The sequence below is a fragment of the Lissotriton helveticus genome, chromosome 3_1 (assembly GCF_964261635.1).
Source record: "Lissotriton helveticus chromosome 3_1, aLisHel1.1, whole genome shotgun sequence".
In the NCBI taxonomy this organism is placed as follows: Eukaryota; Metazoa; Chordata; class Amphibia; order Caudata; family Salamandridae; genus Lissotriton; species Lissotriton helveticus.
In genome coordinates this window covers 406,712,502-406,726,007 of record NC_136061.1, presented here as the reverse complement: position 1 = coordinate 406,726,007, position 13,506 = coordinate 406,712,502, and the positions used below count along the sequence as shown (strand labels likewise).

Here is a 13,506-nt window from a genome sequence, read left to right as displayed (position 1 = left end):
CATGATAGCAGTGAATAACTTGGTGTTCACTAAAGTGGAGCTCATGGAGTGCTGTACATAACAATATTGGGTATCTTTTTTACACCCCTCTGGTCTCATATATACAGTGGCGTGGCAGCTGTCTTTGATCCTTGGCTACAGGGCACATCATGGAGCCAAATGCCACATGCTCTGTTCAGTACCTTCTGGACAATGGGCTTTGTCTTGTGCCAAGGACGCCCACAGCATTGGATCGCAGTCCATGCCATTTGAGCATGGGATGGGAGTAATGGGCACATCTATAGACTGTGCTGACAAGTACTGTTCAAAGACCATGGTTGATGAATAGACAGTGCACTGTACTTGCAGGATACAACACAAGGCAATGAATGGCCAGCTGATACTGTGGGCAGCAGCCATACCCTGCTGCTCACGGATACAACTTTAATGAGAAGTTATTTTTAGCTATTTAGAACACAATCATATGATACTTAAAAACCCCTGAACTTAATTTGTAGTGATGTTATAGTTTTGATCCAAACCTCCCGAAAAGCACTGTGCAGAACAACCATCACCCGCACTCCTCCCTACTATGCTCTGCTAATAGTATCATTAATTATATTAATAATATGACTAATACCGTAATTTATTTGACACTACAATCTTCGTGATATGAAATAATGACAAGTGCAGTCGTAAGTCTAATTTGGGGATTAGAACTAGAAAATAGTCTATGAGCATATGTTACCATAGCATTTCATACTTTAAGATTCATAATATCACCATGAGAGGATAATGTCTCTTTTCGAGGATGTTTCTGCTCTCCTTTACTATATGACAATCAAACAGAAAATGGTGGTTACTAAGGCAGCGGCAGACTTTTGTGCTTCTGATTACCATCTGAGTGCTGTTATTCATATGGTCAGAGAAAATTGAAGACATTGTCAAAATACACCTTATTAGATAGTTTGGTTCAGGAATACAATGGCAATAAGAAAAAAGTTATTTACTACATAAAGGTACACTTTGGGAAAATCAAGCCGATTTTAAACAAAAGAAAGCATTGTTCCACTATGAAATATTACTACTAGAGGCTGCTAGCCATTCAGAAAGTTATCTGTTCAATAATTCGCCCACTCAGCTACTTGCATAGCCAAGAACATGTCTACTCACTAACTCTTATTCACATACCGTCTTTGAGAAAATGCAATGTCCTGTGTTAAAAGGGGAATCGAACTGTTGATGTTATTTTCGGTACCATAAGCCAATACAAGTTGGTCATTTTCTATAGTTCTACTCCAGGCGTCTCTTTGACACAAGACACTACATCACCCCCTTTCCTTGCGTACATTACCAAACGCAGCCCAGAGATACCTCAGCACGCTCACTCAGTCCTACCCATCACCTCCAGATTCTTCAAAGAGAACCACGTAAAGCTAATTACCAAAACACAGCACAAGACAGAATACCTACTATAAAAACGACTACGTAAACTCAGAGAAAACATGTAACACAACACAAACCTATTTTGATTTTGAGATTCAATTATTGGGTTATATAACACACATCACTCCAGTACTGTGATTATAGATACTGCATTCTGTTCCTAGCATTGAGGCTTGAGTCAGGCCTTTGGAAGGTATACATTTGTTTCCTCCGAAAATCTGAAGGCTGTCATCAGTTTAGTTGTTTATTGTGGACCATGTTATCGCAACATGTTTGCCGTGAATTACCCGTACAAATATATTACGTGTGACAATTGAATGAGTTCTGATTACAAAGGATAGCATCTGGTGCAGAAAATAATGGGTACTCTAAGGGAAGGAGGAAAGGTTTAAATCCATAGCCGATGTCCAGGAAATCTATAAACAGTACACAAAAGTACTGTTGTTCAACATTATTGGTGATTTTTATTCGGATCATTTATGATATCATTCTACATGCCGTATGTGAGGTCATGAGCCATGCTTGTCCGGGTTGGTATGTTAGTGTAGCTCACCATAGCTAGTTAATTTTTAGATATTGAAGCATAACCATAACATCACTTAATCTTAGTTTTTTTTGCATAATTGTATATCTAACCATAACTTATATTTAACAATTTTCTTCTGTGATTGACTGACACAAACACACTCTTTCTCTTAATCTCTGGCCAAATCTCCCTCTGCAGCTCAAGTGATGAGTAAGTTGAACCCTATTTAAAGAGCAGCCCTCTGTTGTGCTTTAATTTCATTGTTTTGATTTTTTGATTCCTGGATTAAGATGACAGAGGTAATTTCTTAAACAATTGTTGGTACTTTATTTGCATTATATTAATATTTAATTACAGCACCCTTGAGTCTGGCCTGGTACTATGCTTTTTGATAGAGCAAAACAACAAGCATACAAGCAAGCAAGGGGAAATTTGATATACTTTTGTTCGGTGTATTTATCTGTGAAGTCAAAGATCTAGTTCTTGTTGCATACTTCTGTTATTTAGTAATGTGACTTACTCCACATTCCGGCAATACCTGTCACATGAACTATCCTGCTTGATAAGTTAATAACGTGTAATGAATGCTTGGTGTCAATATAGGACATGTCCGTAAATTAGAATGCCAATCCCTGTTCCTTGGTGCTGCATAGGTTGTGGGTTTTACTGTTGGTTTTAGGTAAGCCATGACTGCCTCCATAAATTTCAAGGGTGTGAAGGTACTTGGAACAAATGTCTGTTTTAAGTGTTTAACCTAGTGTTTCACTCATGCTCCTGTGATGGCTGGATATTTTGTGCTCCATCAAGTTGTGTGATTTAATTTATGTGTTGTTTGTTGTTACATAGCCATACACGATTGGGTCCATGGCCTTGACGGAAGGAGCTCTAAGTCACCATGACCTCATCAGGGTAGTCTACAGTGACCTTCATCCTCAGAGAGAAACATTTACTGCCCAGAACAGGTGAGTACGTGAGAAAAAGATTTAGTGTTTTTCGACTCCCAAAGCAGGTTCTGGAATGATAGATTATTGAAGTGCGAAGATGGGGATGGAGTTCAGATCATATCATGACAAGTAAGGTCAGGAGACTTGTTTGATTATTTAAGAGCTGACAAACTACAGAGATCAGTGAATTACACTCTGTGGACCATCCAGTTGAGAATGGAGACTATCATAAACCTACATAGTTTTGGGAGAGTCTGGGAGAAGAAAATATTGTTTCAGCAGTTTTTTGATTACCGAAGCTCCAGCACAACCTTCCGAGCAGTCATGAGGGTTGGCAGGAATTTGGGACATTTACACATACAATTTGAGAAGTGTGGGGTGTACATGGACGTTCAGAGTGAGGAGCTTGAGGCACATGGATGTACAGTGTAAGGAGCTCTGGGAACATTCATGTAGTGTGAGCTTGAGAGCACTTGGACTATGCCAACAGATTGTGTGAGCGGTTTAGGACCCAAGGACAAAAAGTGAGAAGAGCGTGGGATACTTTGGTAGACAGTCTACGAGTCTTAGGGGACACATGGTTAGAATGCTAGGAGGTTGGGGCCCATGGGAAGACAGTGCAAGGAACTTGGGGATTTCAGGCCCACAGCGCAAGAAGCCTGAAGCCCTAATGCTTTGAGGTGATTGAGCTCACAGTTGATGCCATATTTAGAGCCTCCACTTTTACATTTCAGGATGCTCGTGCTCTGAACCATGATATTACTAGATGCTAACCATGCAATAAAAAACGCAGTTAGTAAATGTAGGTGTTGTGTGATCGCGAGTAGTTTACTTTTCTTCACTACATTATGATAAAGTATTGTGTGGAAATGTTAAGTTGTAGACACATTTATTTAAGTAGTTTTCATGCTACAAACGTTTTATAACAGTTTTTGATCCTAATCTCCTTAATAATTGTAGCAACAAAAAAACAATTTGGTTTACTTTGCACTTTATAAATAAACTAGACATAACGGATACAATAAGAGTACAGGAGTCATGTTCATGGCATTCTGGGGACATCTAACTATATAACAGATTACAGTTATCCTTTGTTACATGGAATGTCTTACAGTGCTCTCCCCCTGAGAAGCACAGATCTCAAAGATCACAGATAAGACCAAGCAGTCGTTATTCATTTAAACCAGTAGCACTCTTTGCTAATTATCTTTGAACAGATCCATCAACAAACTTGCTTCACAGAAGGATACCACCGGAGAAGATCCTTACCAGTCTCCTGCGAGATCGGGATGGAGTCAGAGAGGCATCCCTGATGTTGGGCACTGTGGGATCTGAGGTTCCACTGCAGGGTCACATATGCTGCCTGACATTTGAGATTAGAAGAATTAAAAAGGCCAGGAGACTACAAAACTGCAGACCCTTCCTAACCAAGACCCAGGAGCAATCCCAAAACACTGGGCGCTTATCTTGAATGTGCAGGACTCACTGCGGCAGAGGAAAGGCCCTGAATGCTACAGTGACCAGAAATGGCCCAATGAGTGGAAGTTTTTGTGAGGCGCTTAGGTGGGACTTTGACTTGTTGTTGATGAAACCCAGCGATCTTAGGAGTGCACCTTTAGTCTGGAGGAGGGTAGTTTAAGACTGACTGGCAGCAAATCGTTAGCAGCAAGTCCTCGAGGGATTGAAATAAGTGTGTTCCTAACCTCCGAAGAAGCTCAACGAATACTACCATCACTTTGGTAAACACCCATAGGGCAGAGGTAAGCCTGATGAGGAGCACAGTAAATTGGAAGTGTTCCCAACCCACCTTGAACCACAGGCAACGCCATGGGACCGCTGGACGAGTATATGTAAATTCACCTCCTGCAAGTCCAAGGACACCATCCGGTCTCCTGGGTCCACAGCTGATCCATATTAGCACAACTCAATTACCTTGGTTTTAATTTCATGTGATCCCAGAGGACACGCTCCTAAAACTTATTGCTTATGTGCATTTCTCCAATCACCATCCTAACATGATCCTGGCTTGTACCTCTATAAAGAGTTGGATGTCCATCATCTACATTACTGAACTAGCCTAGTGAACATATCCTGGTGTAAGGCAGTATTCTACATTGTCTTGGAGTAGGTCAAATTAACCCTTAATGAAGAAACCCCCTGCTTATTCAAGAGGCGCATGTTATTACTGCACTGTCAGGGCTTTTTTCCCTTGCTAAGATAACTGAAAACTATGCTGTCACACAACTCTCTAAACGTAACACTGAAAATGCTCTTCTAGATGATTTACAATTCAGTGTCAAACAAGGCTCCAGTACTGAAACAGCCTTGTTGTGGGCCCTGGATAAACACCTAATCCATCCTTGATGCATGCAACTAGTCTCTTTTTTCCACTGAATTATTCCACCACCTTCAATACTGTTTACCATTCTCAAATAACATATGGTATCAAGGCCAATTTCCTTTAGTAGGTTGATTTCCTATCAGACTAATTGATACACGCAGGTGAAACCTGGCAGCTGTATCTCAAGCTTGACCCTCTTGTAATATGGTGCTCTTAAGGGGTCAGATTTGACTCAAACTTTACTTAGACCCTCTTAGAGTTGGATCAAGCACTGCGGTTGAGAGAGGTTACACATAGGTGACCCGAGTGATGCACGTTTTGACGGATGTGTGACTACAAAGGACGTCACCCCCTCCTTGACCAGGAAGCTGGTATCCCCTAAAGTCCAGGGTTAATGTACTTGCATAGATCAGGTAGGATTCACCTGGGATATTGGAATCCTATCGTAGATGTTCAAACTTTGGGCTCCTAATTGTTTCTGTGGGATTGAAAACTATCTTCTATCTCTTTTCTCGCTCCTTGCACTTCTATGCTCATTTTTGTGATGACATTGATATTTCGGGGGGATGTGCAGTGGCCTACCTCTCTCACCTCTCTGGTTATGTGGTAAAGGCTTAGGACATTTTTACCATTATTATGCTGATGTACCTCAAGAACTCTTCGACTGCTGATGCTCGGCTCATTGCTCTTATACTGACAAAAGTACAAGGTTGAATCACTGAACACCATCTGAAATGAAATTCCTCTACAATTGAGTTCCTTCTCATTTCACTGTCTCATGTCAATATGCTGGTTTAATCCTGGCTTGAGTCTTGTAACATTCTTGACTCCAAGCTCACCATCATTGATACTGCTACATCTCTGGGTGTGATTCAAGACCAAAGACTGAATCTTCTATCACAAATCAACCATGTAGAAGAGTGCTTGGTTCCAGTTAAGACTCTCTTACAGGAGCCATCATTCATTCCATTTAAACAACTAAAGACCCTAAATTAGTCCATGGTGTGGTTCAGACTTTGCTGCGGCTCCTCTCTTCTGAATACCTCTCCCAAATCTCATCTGGCTCCTCTCAAAGCAGTGCTTTCATGTAGCAGCTCCTTTTGTGACCGAAAGACGCACATTTACCTTAGAACACTGATCATAATTAAGCTTCATTGTCTCACCATGGAAGTTAGACAACTTGTACTATTTAACAATGTTATTCACACTGCCAGCCCTCGACAGAGACATACCAGTTAATCCAGCAAGGTGGCCAATTCTATTTTTGCAGCTCGGGAATGCTTCTCTTAGAGCCTACCATGTTCAAGAAAGAACGCACAATAGCTGAATTGTTCTTAGACAGTGCGTCTTGAATCTCGAACTCCCCCGCCTCTATTAGGCACCTCCACATCTTGGGCTATACTCGTTAACCCCTTCCGCGTTCGTCATGAGTTGTGCCGCTCGCACGCTCATGACGAGCTCAGCTCGTCATGTAACGCGGCTTTTTAAAAAACGCAGCGCGCAGCAGGAAAACCGCTAGCGCGCATGTGGATAAAAAGCTCTGGCTTTTTGCTGTTTCAAATATCTTTTTACTGAGGACTCATCTGAATGTGTTTCCTTACACTTCAACGCTCCTAATACTTGCTCCATGCTTTTGTATATCATTTAATCTATTTCTAATATTTTACCTCCACTGCTCTGCCTTTTCCCTTCACCTGTAGGATCTTGCGCCTCAGTATCATTGGTACCACCACTAGTCAGTCTTCATGTTCCTTGTGTTACTCTGCCCCGTAGTTTACCCCATGATAACTTTTTTATTCACTGTACTGCAATTTATCTTGTATTGATACTTCCTTCTTGCTTTTGTAAAGTGCTCTAATTACCTTCAGCCATGTCTGTGCTATACAAAACTGCATAATTGAATAATGTTGGCGGTGTCAATGTATGGTTGGGTTTTAGTGTTGTGATTTGTATGTGTGTGGTAAATGGTAAGATGGTGCAATTGTGCGACTGGGATACAACTATTGTGTGCAACAAGGTTTGACACTGTGTTCATCTGTCCTCCCGATTGCTGTTTGTAGCAACCAATGACCTGCCTTTTAATCTATGCTATAGTAGACTGTAAAGAAGGGGACAGCCCTGGAGGCAGCTGTACGGTCTGTGTGCTGGTTCTTCTTTGTGTTTTTCTCCTATTGGCAACTTCGAACGCGGGTGTAAGGAAAAAGGAGAAACAGTTATTAAAAGTACTTTCTGCCTTGTGAGCATTCTGCAACTAACTAGGTGAACAGCGAGGCATAACTTCACTCTTTGATATTGCATCCTCTCTCGCACTCTGTTCTTCGAGTGCTTCTGCAACAGACAGTACATACCTTCTCAGCACCTGAAGGGGAGGTTGAAAAACCTCTTAAAACCATGAATGCATGTGCTAAACTGCAGGGAACATGTAATTTATTTTCTCGTTTCCTGTTGTTCTTGTTACAGACCAATAAAAAATAAATTGAAAGGAAAGTAAATAAGTCCACTGTGGCTACTTGTAATGTCATTTCTTCTTCTGAGCGTGGTCAGGCTCTGCATGAGCATTAGCAAAGATGCGAGGTTAAGTAAGACATCTTCTGGACTGCTACAACCCTTGCAGGGCCTCAACAGAGCAGAAACTTGCAGCACTTTTGAGCTACTCCATTTTCCTTCATACAAACGTTATATTTAAAATGTTCTTGAAGTCATGAATAGAGTTTGCTGTGTAGTCGCACTGTAAATGTAATTGTTTAACTGACAACCTTACATTGGTGACAAAGCAGACTTCGGCGAGTGGCATTTCCCTGACTCTCCACTGTGCTGAAGATATGCCATCATGTGAAGAGCAACAGAGCTTTGTGGCATGTCCAAAAGGGGAAATGACCTCACTGAGGTGAGTGGAGAAATGGAGGTATTAGTAATACGGGTAGCTCCCTATCCAATGAAAACATCGAGTTTGGTAGTCCCCTTACTTTGGCCTGTCTAAATCCAGTCATACCTTTTCTAGATTCCTTTTTAAAACACGGACTGGTAATAGCCTTTCGAGACCCTCTGACACAAACGACATTGCCACTGTGCCAGCCTGAGACTGAAAGCCAGATAGACTGCAACCACCGCAACTCACTGAACATTACTTGAGTGAGATGCGTTCTAGGTAACAATCAATCCTGTGAGACATCACAGGCATGATTTGTGGAATCCAAACCCTCTTTCATCCGGGAAAGGCACATTCAAGAACACCAGAACACCAGAAAACCAGCAATATATTTTCAAAATGTATTTAAAATCAAAACCCTACCCTACTGCATACAATGTGAATAGTAACTATTAATAAAACAAGCAAAATAGTGGCAATGATGCACGATGGAGGATAATACAAAAATATAGTAGCATTGTGTTTGTCTTATAAATCTTATTTATATTGATATTTCCCACCCCACCTTACTTTCAGCTAACAAAGTTAAACTTAGAGCCAAAAGTGGCCTACTTAGAGTTTCAAAACTGGTTTATACCCTCATACCTCTTTTGAAAAATATAACCACTGTTCAGCAAAGTAGAAGTGCCTGCTATTCTCATAGTATTTCCATTGGTACGCCGCCACCCACAGCCCCAGAACCAAAAAATACACACAGACAAGTTATTGGAGTAAAGAAGCTGCAGGTTTATTTGTTGTACAAATAAAAGGTGGGTTAACTTACAGGCGACCCCGTCCGCCCCGCAACCCCCTCGTTGCAGGGTACCTGAAGATGAGCCAAAGAACACCAGCGGCCATAGCCCGGTGTAGAACCTGGGAGAATAACTCCTCCCACCGGTAGACCTATCGTCCACCCACTCGGCCCCCTGAACAAGGGAGAGTTAACTCACACCTTCCCCAGACGGGCGGAGCGCTATATGGCAAGCCCCCGGTTGCTCAGGCTTACAACCGCCCTAAGGACTAACGGGGCGCCGTCGTACCCCAAGTCCCCAAGAAGGACCCCTTGGAGTATGTATGACTCTGCACGGTGCGCTTTGCACTGGAGGCTTCAGGTCCAGTTCCTGCGCCTGTCTTGTATAGGGATCGCCCTGTAAATCCTCCACAGCCCTGGGCGTGGTGACCGCTGTGCCCAGAGCTCCCACCACTTAGCCCCTATCTCTCCTCTATTTGCACCCCGCTGTTTCAAGAGCTTCCCCCAAGTCTAGGAGGAATATCGCCCTCCCTACCTTGGACCAGTGCACCCCGTCAGATTCCCAGCAGCCAGTAGATTTCGCATGCAGCAAACCGTGTCTTATAAAACCCAAACCACGCATCTCCGTGAATTTACGCATGGCTGCGTTTACGCGCCTGCGAGTAACTTCTAGCGCCCCCTGAGAATTCGCCCGATGCCAAATAGGTCTAGGCGTTATCTCTGACCACCATATGCTACACGCTCCCAGCTCCCCGCTCAGAGTGCTTAGGTCTCCCCTCATTGCATCCAACAGACGTGGTTTGCCTAATGTTACTAAGTCATTCCCCCCCAGGTGTACCACTATGATATTTGGCTGCCGTTTCCTTCAATGCCCTACGTATCGTCCCTAGTAGTTTAGCCCAAAGCATTCCGGGGATGCCGAACCAAGATATATTAATGTTGCTGAAGCCATGCTTCCAGGTGACTGCATCCACCCATCGTGCCATTCTTGAGACATAAGAGTGCCCCATCACCCACACCTCTGTTCCTGAAATGAAACACAATGGTTGTAAGTCTTTCGTTTATTGCACACTTCAAACCACAATACAGTAAATTGCCCATGAAACAATGGCATATGTATTTCCACACTTCAAAACTTTGTACAGTTAAAAGGGGGGGGGGGCACCCAAAACGTGGCGATGTACACTTTCCAATCCCTCCCTGCCTAATTGCTCTCTGTGACACTTCTGATAGACGGGCGTATAGCCCTCACTGGCCTCACATACGTTTTGTAGCAATTGGAGTCCCACCGCCCCACCCTTTTTATTGCTTCCGCTGACAGGCCTTCCCTGTAAGCGGTGGTGGCGGCCCCTATCCTGAAAGAGTGAGAGCTGTATTTGGCCCCATCCTTTGTGTAGCCCGCCAGGAAAAGGCACCCCTGCATTATGTGTTCCACTTGGTATTTTGTTACGTGGGAGCCGTCCAGGTGTATCAATAATAAACCGTCTATGCATGGTCGGCAAGACAGGAATGCGCAATCAGGGCCACCGGGCAATAGCTGTTGTTACCCAGGCGGTGCAGGGAGATACCTTTTCCCCTGCCCGACGGGTCCGTTTTAGAATCTCGTAAAAGGATTTCCACTGAATCAGCTGTCAGGCGCACATCCCTCATCTGCAGTGCCTTGGAGTTTACCTCTTTTTTGGACCGTGCTACCAATTCTCCTATCCTAAATGCCCCAAAGAATGCTAAGCTGAATGTCGAAGCGAAGAGCGTTGCTTCGTATGCAGAATGGGTAACTGAGGGGAGTGCGTCCAACATCTTTTGTAGTGTCTCATAATCAATGGGGGCTCTTATGTCTAGTGATTTGGGCACCACCCTCGCCCAGCCCTTGAGTGCTGCCCTGGTCGTGAACAATGCGGTGGGGTCATGTTGTCCCAGCAGCCTGGCGTGGTGCCCGATGGCCGCCAGGTGGCCGGCCATCCAGGAGTCGCTCTTCCCCCCCATCTTTGGCCCATATCATAAATGCTTGAACCCTGTCCTCCCGTGAGTGAACCTCTTGCTCCCATGGGCCCATGATTTCGCAGAATTTCTCCACGCATGCCTGGTATCTCTTCATCGTCCGGGGGGCCAGTGACAGTTCGCCTAGTTCTCTAATACGCTGCGCCACCGCAGCAGGTGCCAGAGCCGGGCCGGGAAAGGTGTCATCTCCTCCCTCACTCTGGGCCATGCCTCCCGAAAACGCTGCCAATGAAAACGTGAGAGCGTCAGCGGCAGTGTTTTGCGCCCCTGGGATGTGTCTAGCTCTACATTCTACATTGTTGTACAGACATACCTTCACTAATTCCCTGAGCAAACAAAGTACAAGAGCGCAGCTGGCAGACTGGGTGTTGATCACTTGGACCACGGCCAGGTTATCGGACCACAGGACCACCCTCTTTGCAGATAGCATGACTGGCCAGAGGTGGAAGGCCACCACGATTGGGAACCGTTCTAGCACAGTTATGTTAGCTGTTATCCTTTTCTTCCTCCATGCGTTAGGCCATTTCCCTGCGCACCACTCTCTGTCCAGGATTGCTCCAAAGCCATACCTGCCCGACGCGTCCGTAAACCGCGTCAGTTCCTGGCTGCTAGTCCAAGGGGCTCTCCAGATCACAGAGCCATTGAACTGTTCTAGAAACTCACCCCACAACCTCAGGTCTTCTTTTACCCCCATGCTCAATTCTACCTCATGATGTCTGCGTTTTATCTTGGCAGCGGTTTGGCTAATCTACGCGCAAACGCCCTGCCTGCGGGGATCACTTTGGTAGCGAAGCTCATTCTGCCATGCAAGCTCTGTATGTCATTCAAAGATACTTTTTCTTGTCCCAGGACCGTCCTGAGATGGGCTGCCAATTCGCTGACTTTTTCTGCTGGCAGCCTGGCTTCACCTACCTTGGTATCGATCTCTACTCCCAGAAAGACTAACACTTGTGCTGGACCTATTGTCTTCCCTGGCGCCAAAGGCACACCCAACTGCTCCGCTACTTTTTTGAATTTCACTAACGCTTCTGCACAATCTTGCGTGTCCTCTCTCCCCACAAACAGGAAATCGTCTAAGTAATGTCACGTTTTCAACCCCTTCGGTAGCTTGCAGCACCCACTGGAGGAAGGTGCTAAATGCTTCAAAAAACGCGCATTAAATGGAGCACCCCATGGGCATGCACCTGTCGTAGTAGTATTCCTGGCCTAACCTGAAACCCAGTAGATGCTGGCTGCTGGGGTGCACCGGTGAGAGGCGGAAGGCCGACTCTGTCTGCTTTAGCTAGCCAGGCACCCCTGCCTGCCCTTCTTACCAAGTCCATAGCCACATCAAATGAGCAGTAAGAAACTGAGCACACCCCATCTTCCAAGTTGTGGTTGACCGACTCGCCCTCGGGATAAGACAGGTGGTGGATCAGTCTGAAGGCCCCTGGCTCTTTTTTAGGGGGGAGACTATAAAATTAGCTAGCGGTGGCCGCCGGAACGGCCCCCCCCCCCCTCTGCCCAGTTCTATTTCTTTACCCACTTTTGCTCTTACCACCTCAGGGTTATCTTTGGCTGATTTCAGGTTTTCAGCATCCCGTGGTCGCGGAGTCCCTATGTAAGGTATGACAAAGCCTTCTGCAAAACCTCCCAAGAGCAGTCTCCCATCCACTTTGTTGGGGTATTTATTCAACAGGGGGATCAATCGCCCTAAACTGACAGGTGAGGGCCCTTTCACTGCTGTAGACTGTGCAGGAGGGATGTGGGGACTCGGGGGGGGGGGGGGATGGACGGGGGGGCTGCAGCAGACTAGCGCCCTACATGCTCCTGCCTGGTGTTGCCCTCCACAATTGCTGCATGTGTGCGTGAACTTACAGGAATTCCCCCAGTGGCAGTGCCCGCTGTTGAATGATCTGCAGGACTTAGCCTGGGACCTCCAACCGCCTCTTTTCTGACCCCTCCCCCTGTGGCCACCCCGAAAGGGCGGGTTGCTTTGGTCAGACTGTTGCTGAGTGTGGCTCTTTTCAGTGGTTGCTATCTTTGTATCCAGCCCTTTGCTGTCTGTAGCTACGCCTTGCAGTGCTCTGGACCCCATGTGGTCCATCCAAAGTTGTACTTCCTTGTGATCCCAGCGCATGTTAGGGGATCTGGACATCTTCTTTCTGAACTCCCTGTCGTAGTTCAACCAACCTACGCCCCCCCATTTTTTGGCTTCATTATGTATTAGTCTGCCGTACTGTACCAGGGCTGATCCCTGGTCTGAAAATGTTTCCATAATAACAGAAGACAATATAGCAAAGGCCTCCAACCAAGTGTCAATGGATTTTTCAGGCCATGGTTGAAACTTCACTTTTTTTCTCGTCCTCTTTTATCCCTGCCCTGCGCACATCTGTACCTTGCTGCCCTAACATGAGTAATGAAAAAATATCGATGAACTCCCTCTTCCAGACGAGTTCTTTTGCCGCCAGTGGGACCTCCCAAGACAAAGAAGAGTGCCCTGACAATAAAGGTGCGTCCAACACAACCTCCTCCTCACTAGGTGACATCTTCGGGAGGGGTGCTGACACCGGCATCACGGGGGGGCTCGTTGCAACCAGGGGGGGGTCGCCGTGGTCGGTGTTGTTGGCATAA

At 45.3% G+C, this 13,506-nt stretch overlaps 1 protein-coding gene across 2 annotated transcripts in view; it reads left to right on the top strand.

Moving 5' to 3' along the window:
- Positions 1 to 13,506, top strand: part of HYCC2 (hyccin PI4KA lipid kinase complex subunit 2) — a 671,498-nt gene that overhangs the window by 439,509 nt on the left and 218,483 nt on the right. For both annotated transcript variants that reach the window (XM_078680193.1, XM_078680194.1), the window contains one exon: positions 2,798 to 2,913. In XM_078680193.1, the coding sequence (XP_078536319.1) occupies positions 2,798 to 2,913 (116 nt within the window). The remainder of the gene's footprint in view (positions 1 to 2,797; positions 2,914 to 13,506) is intronic.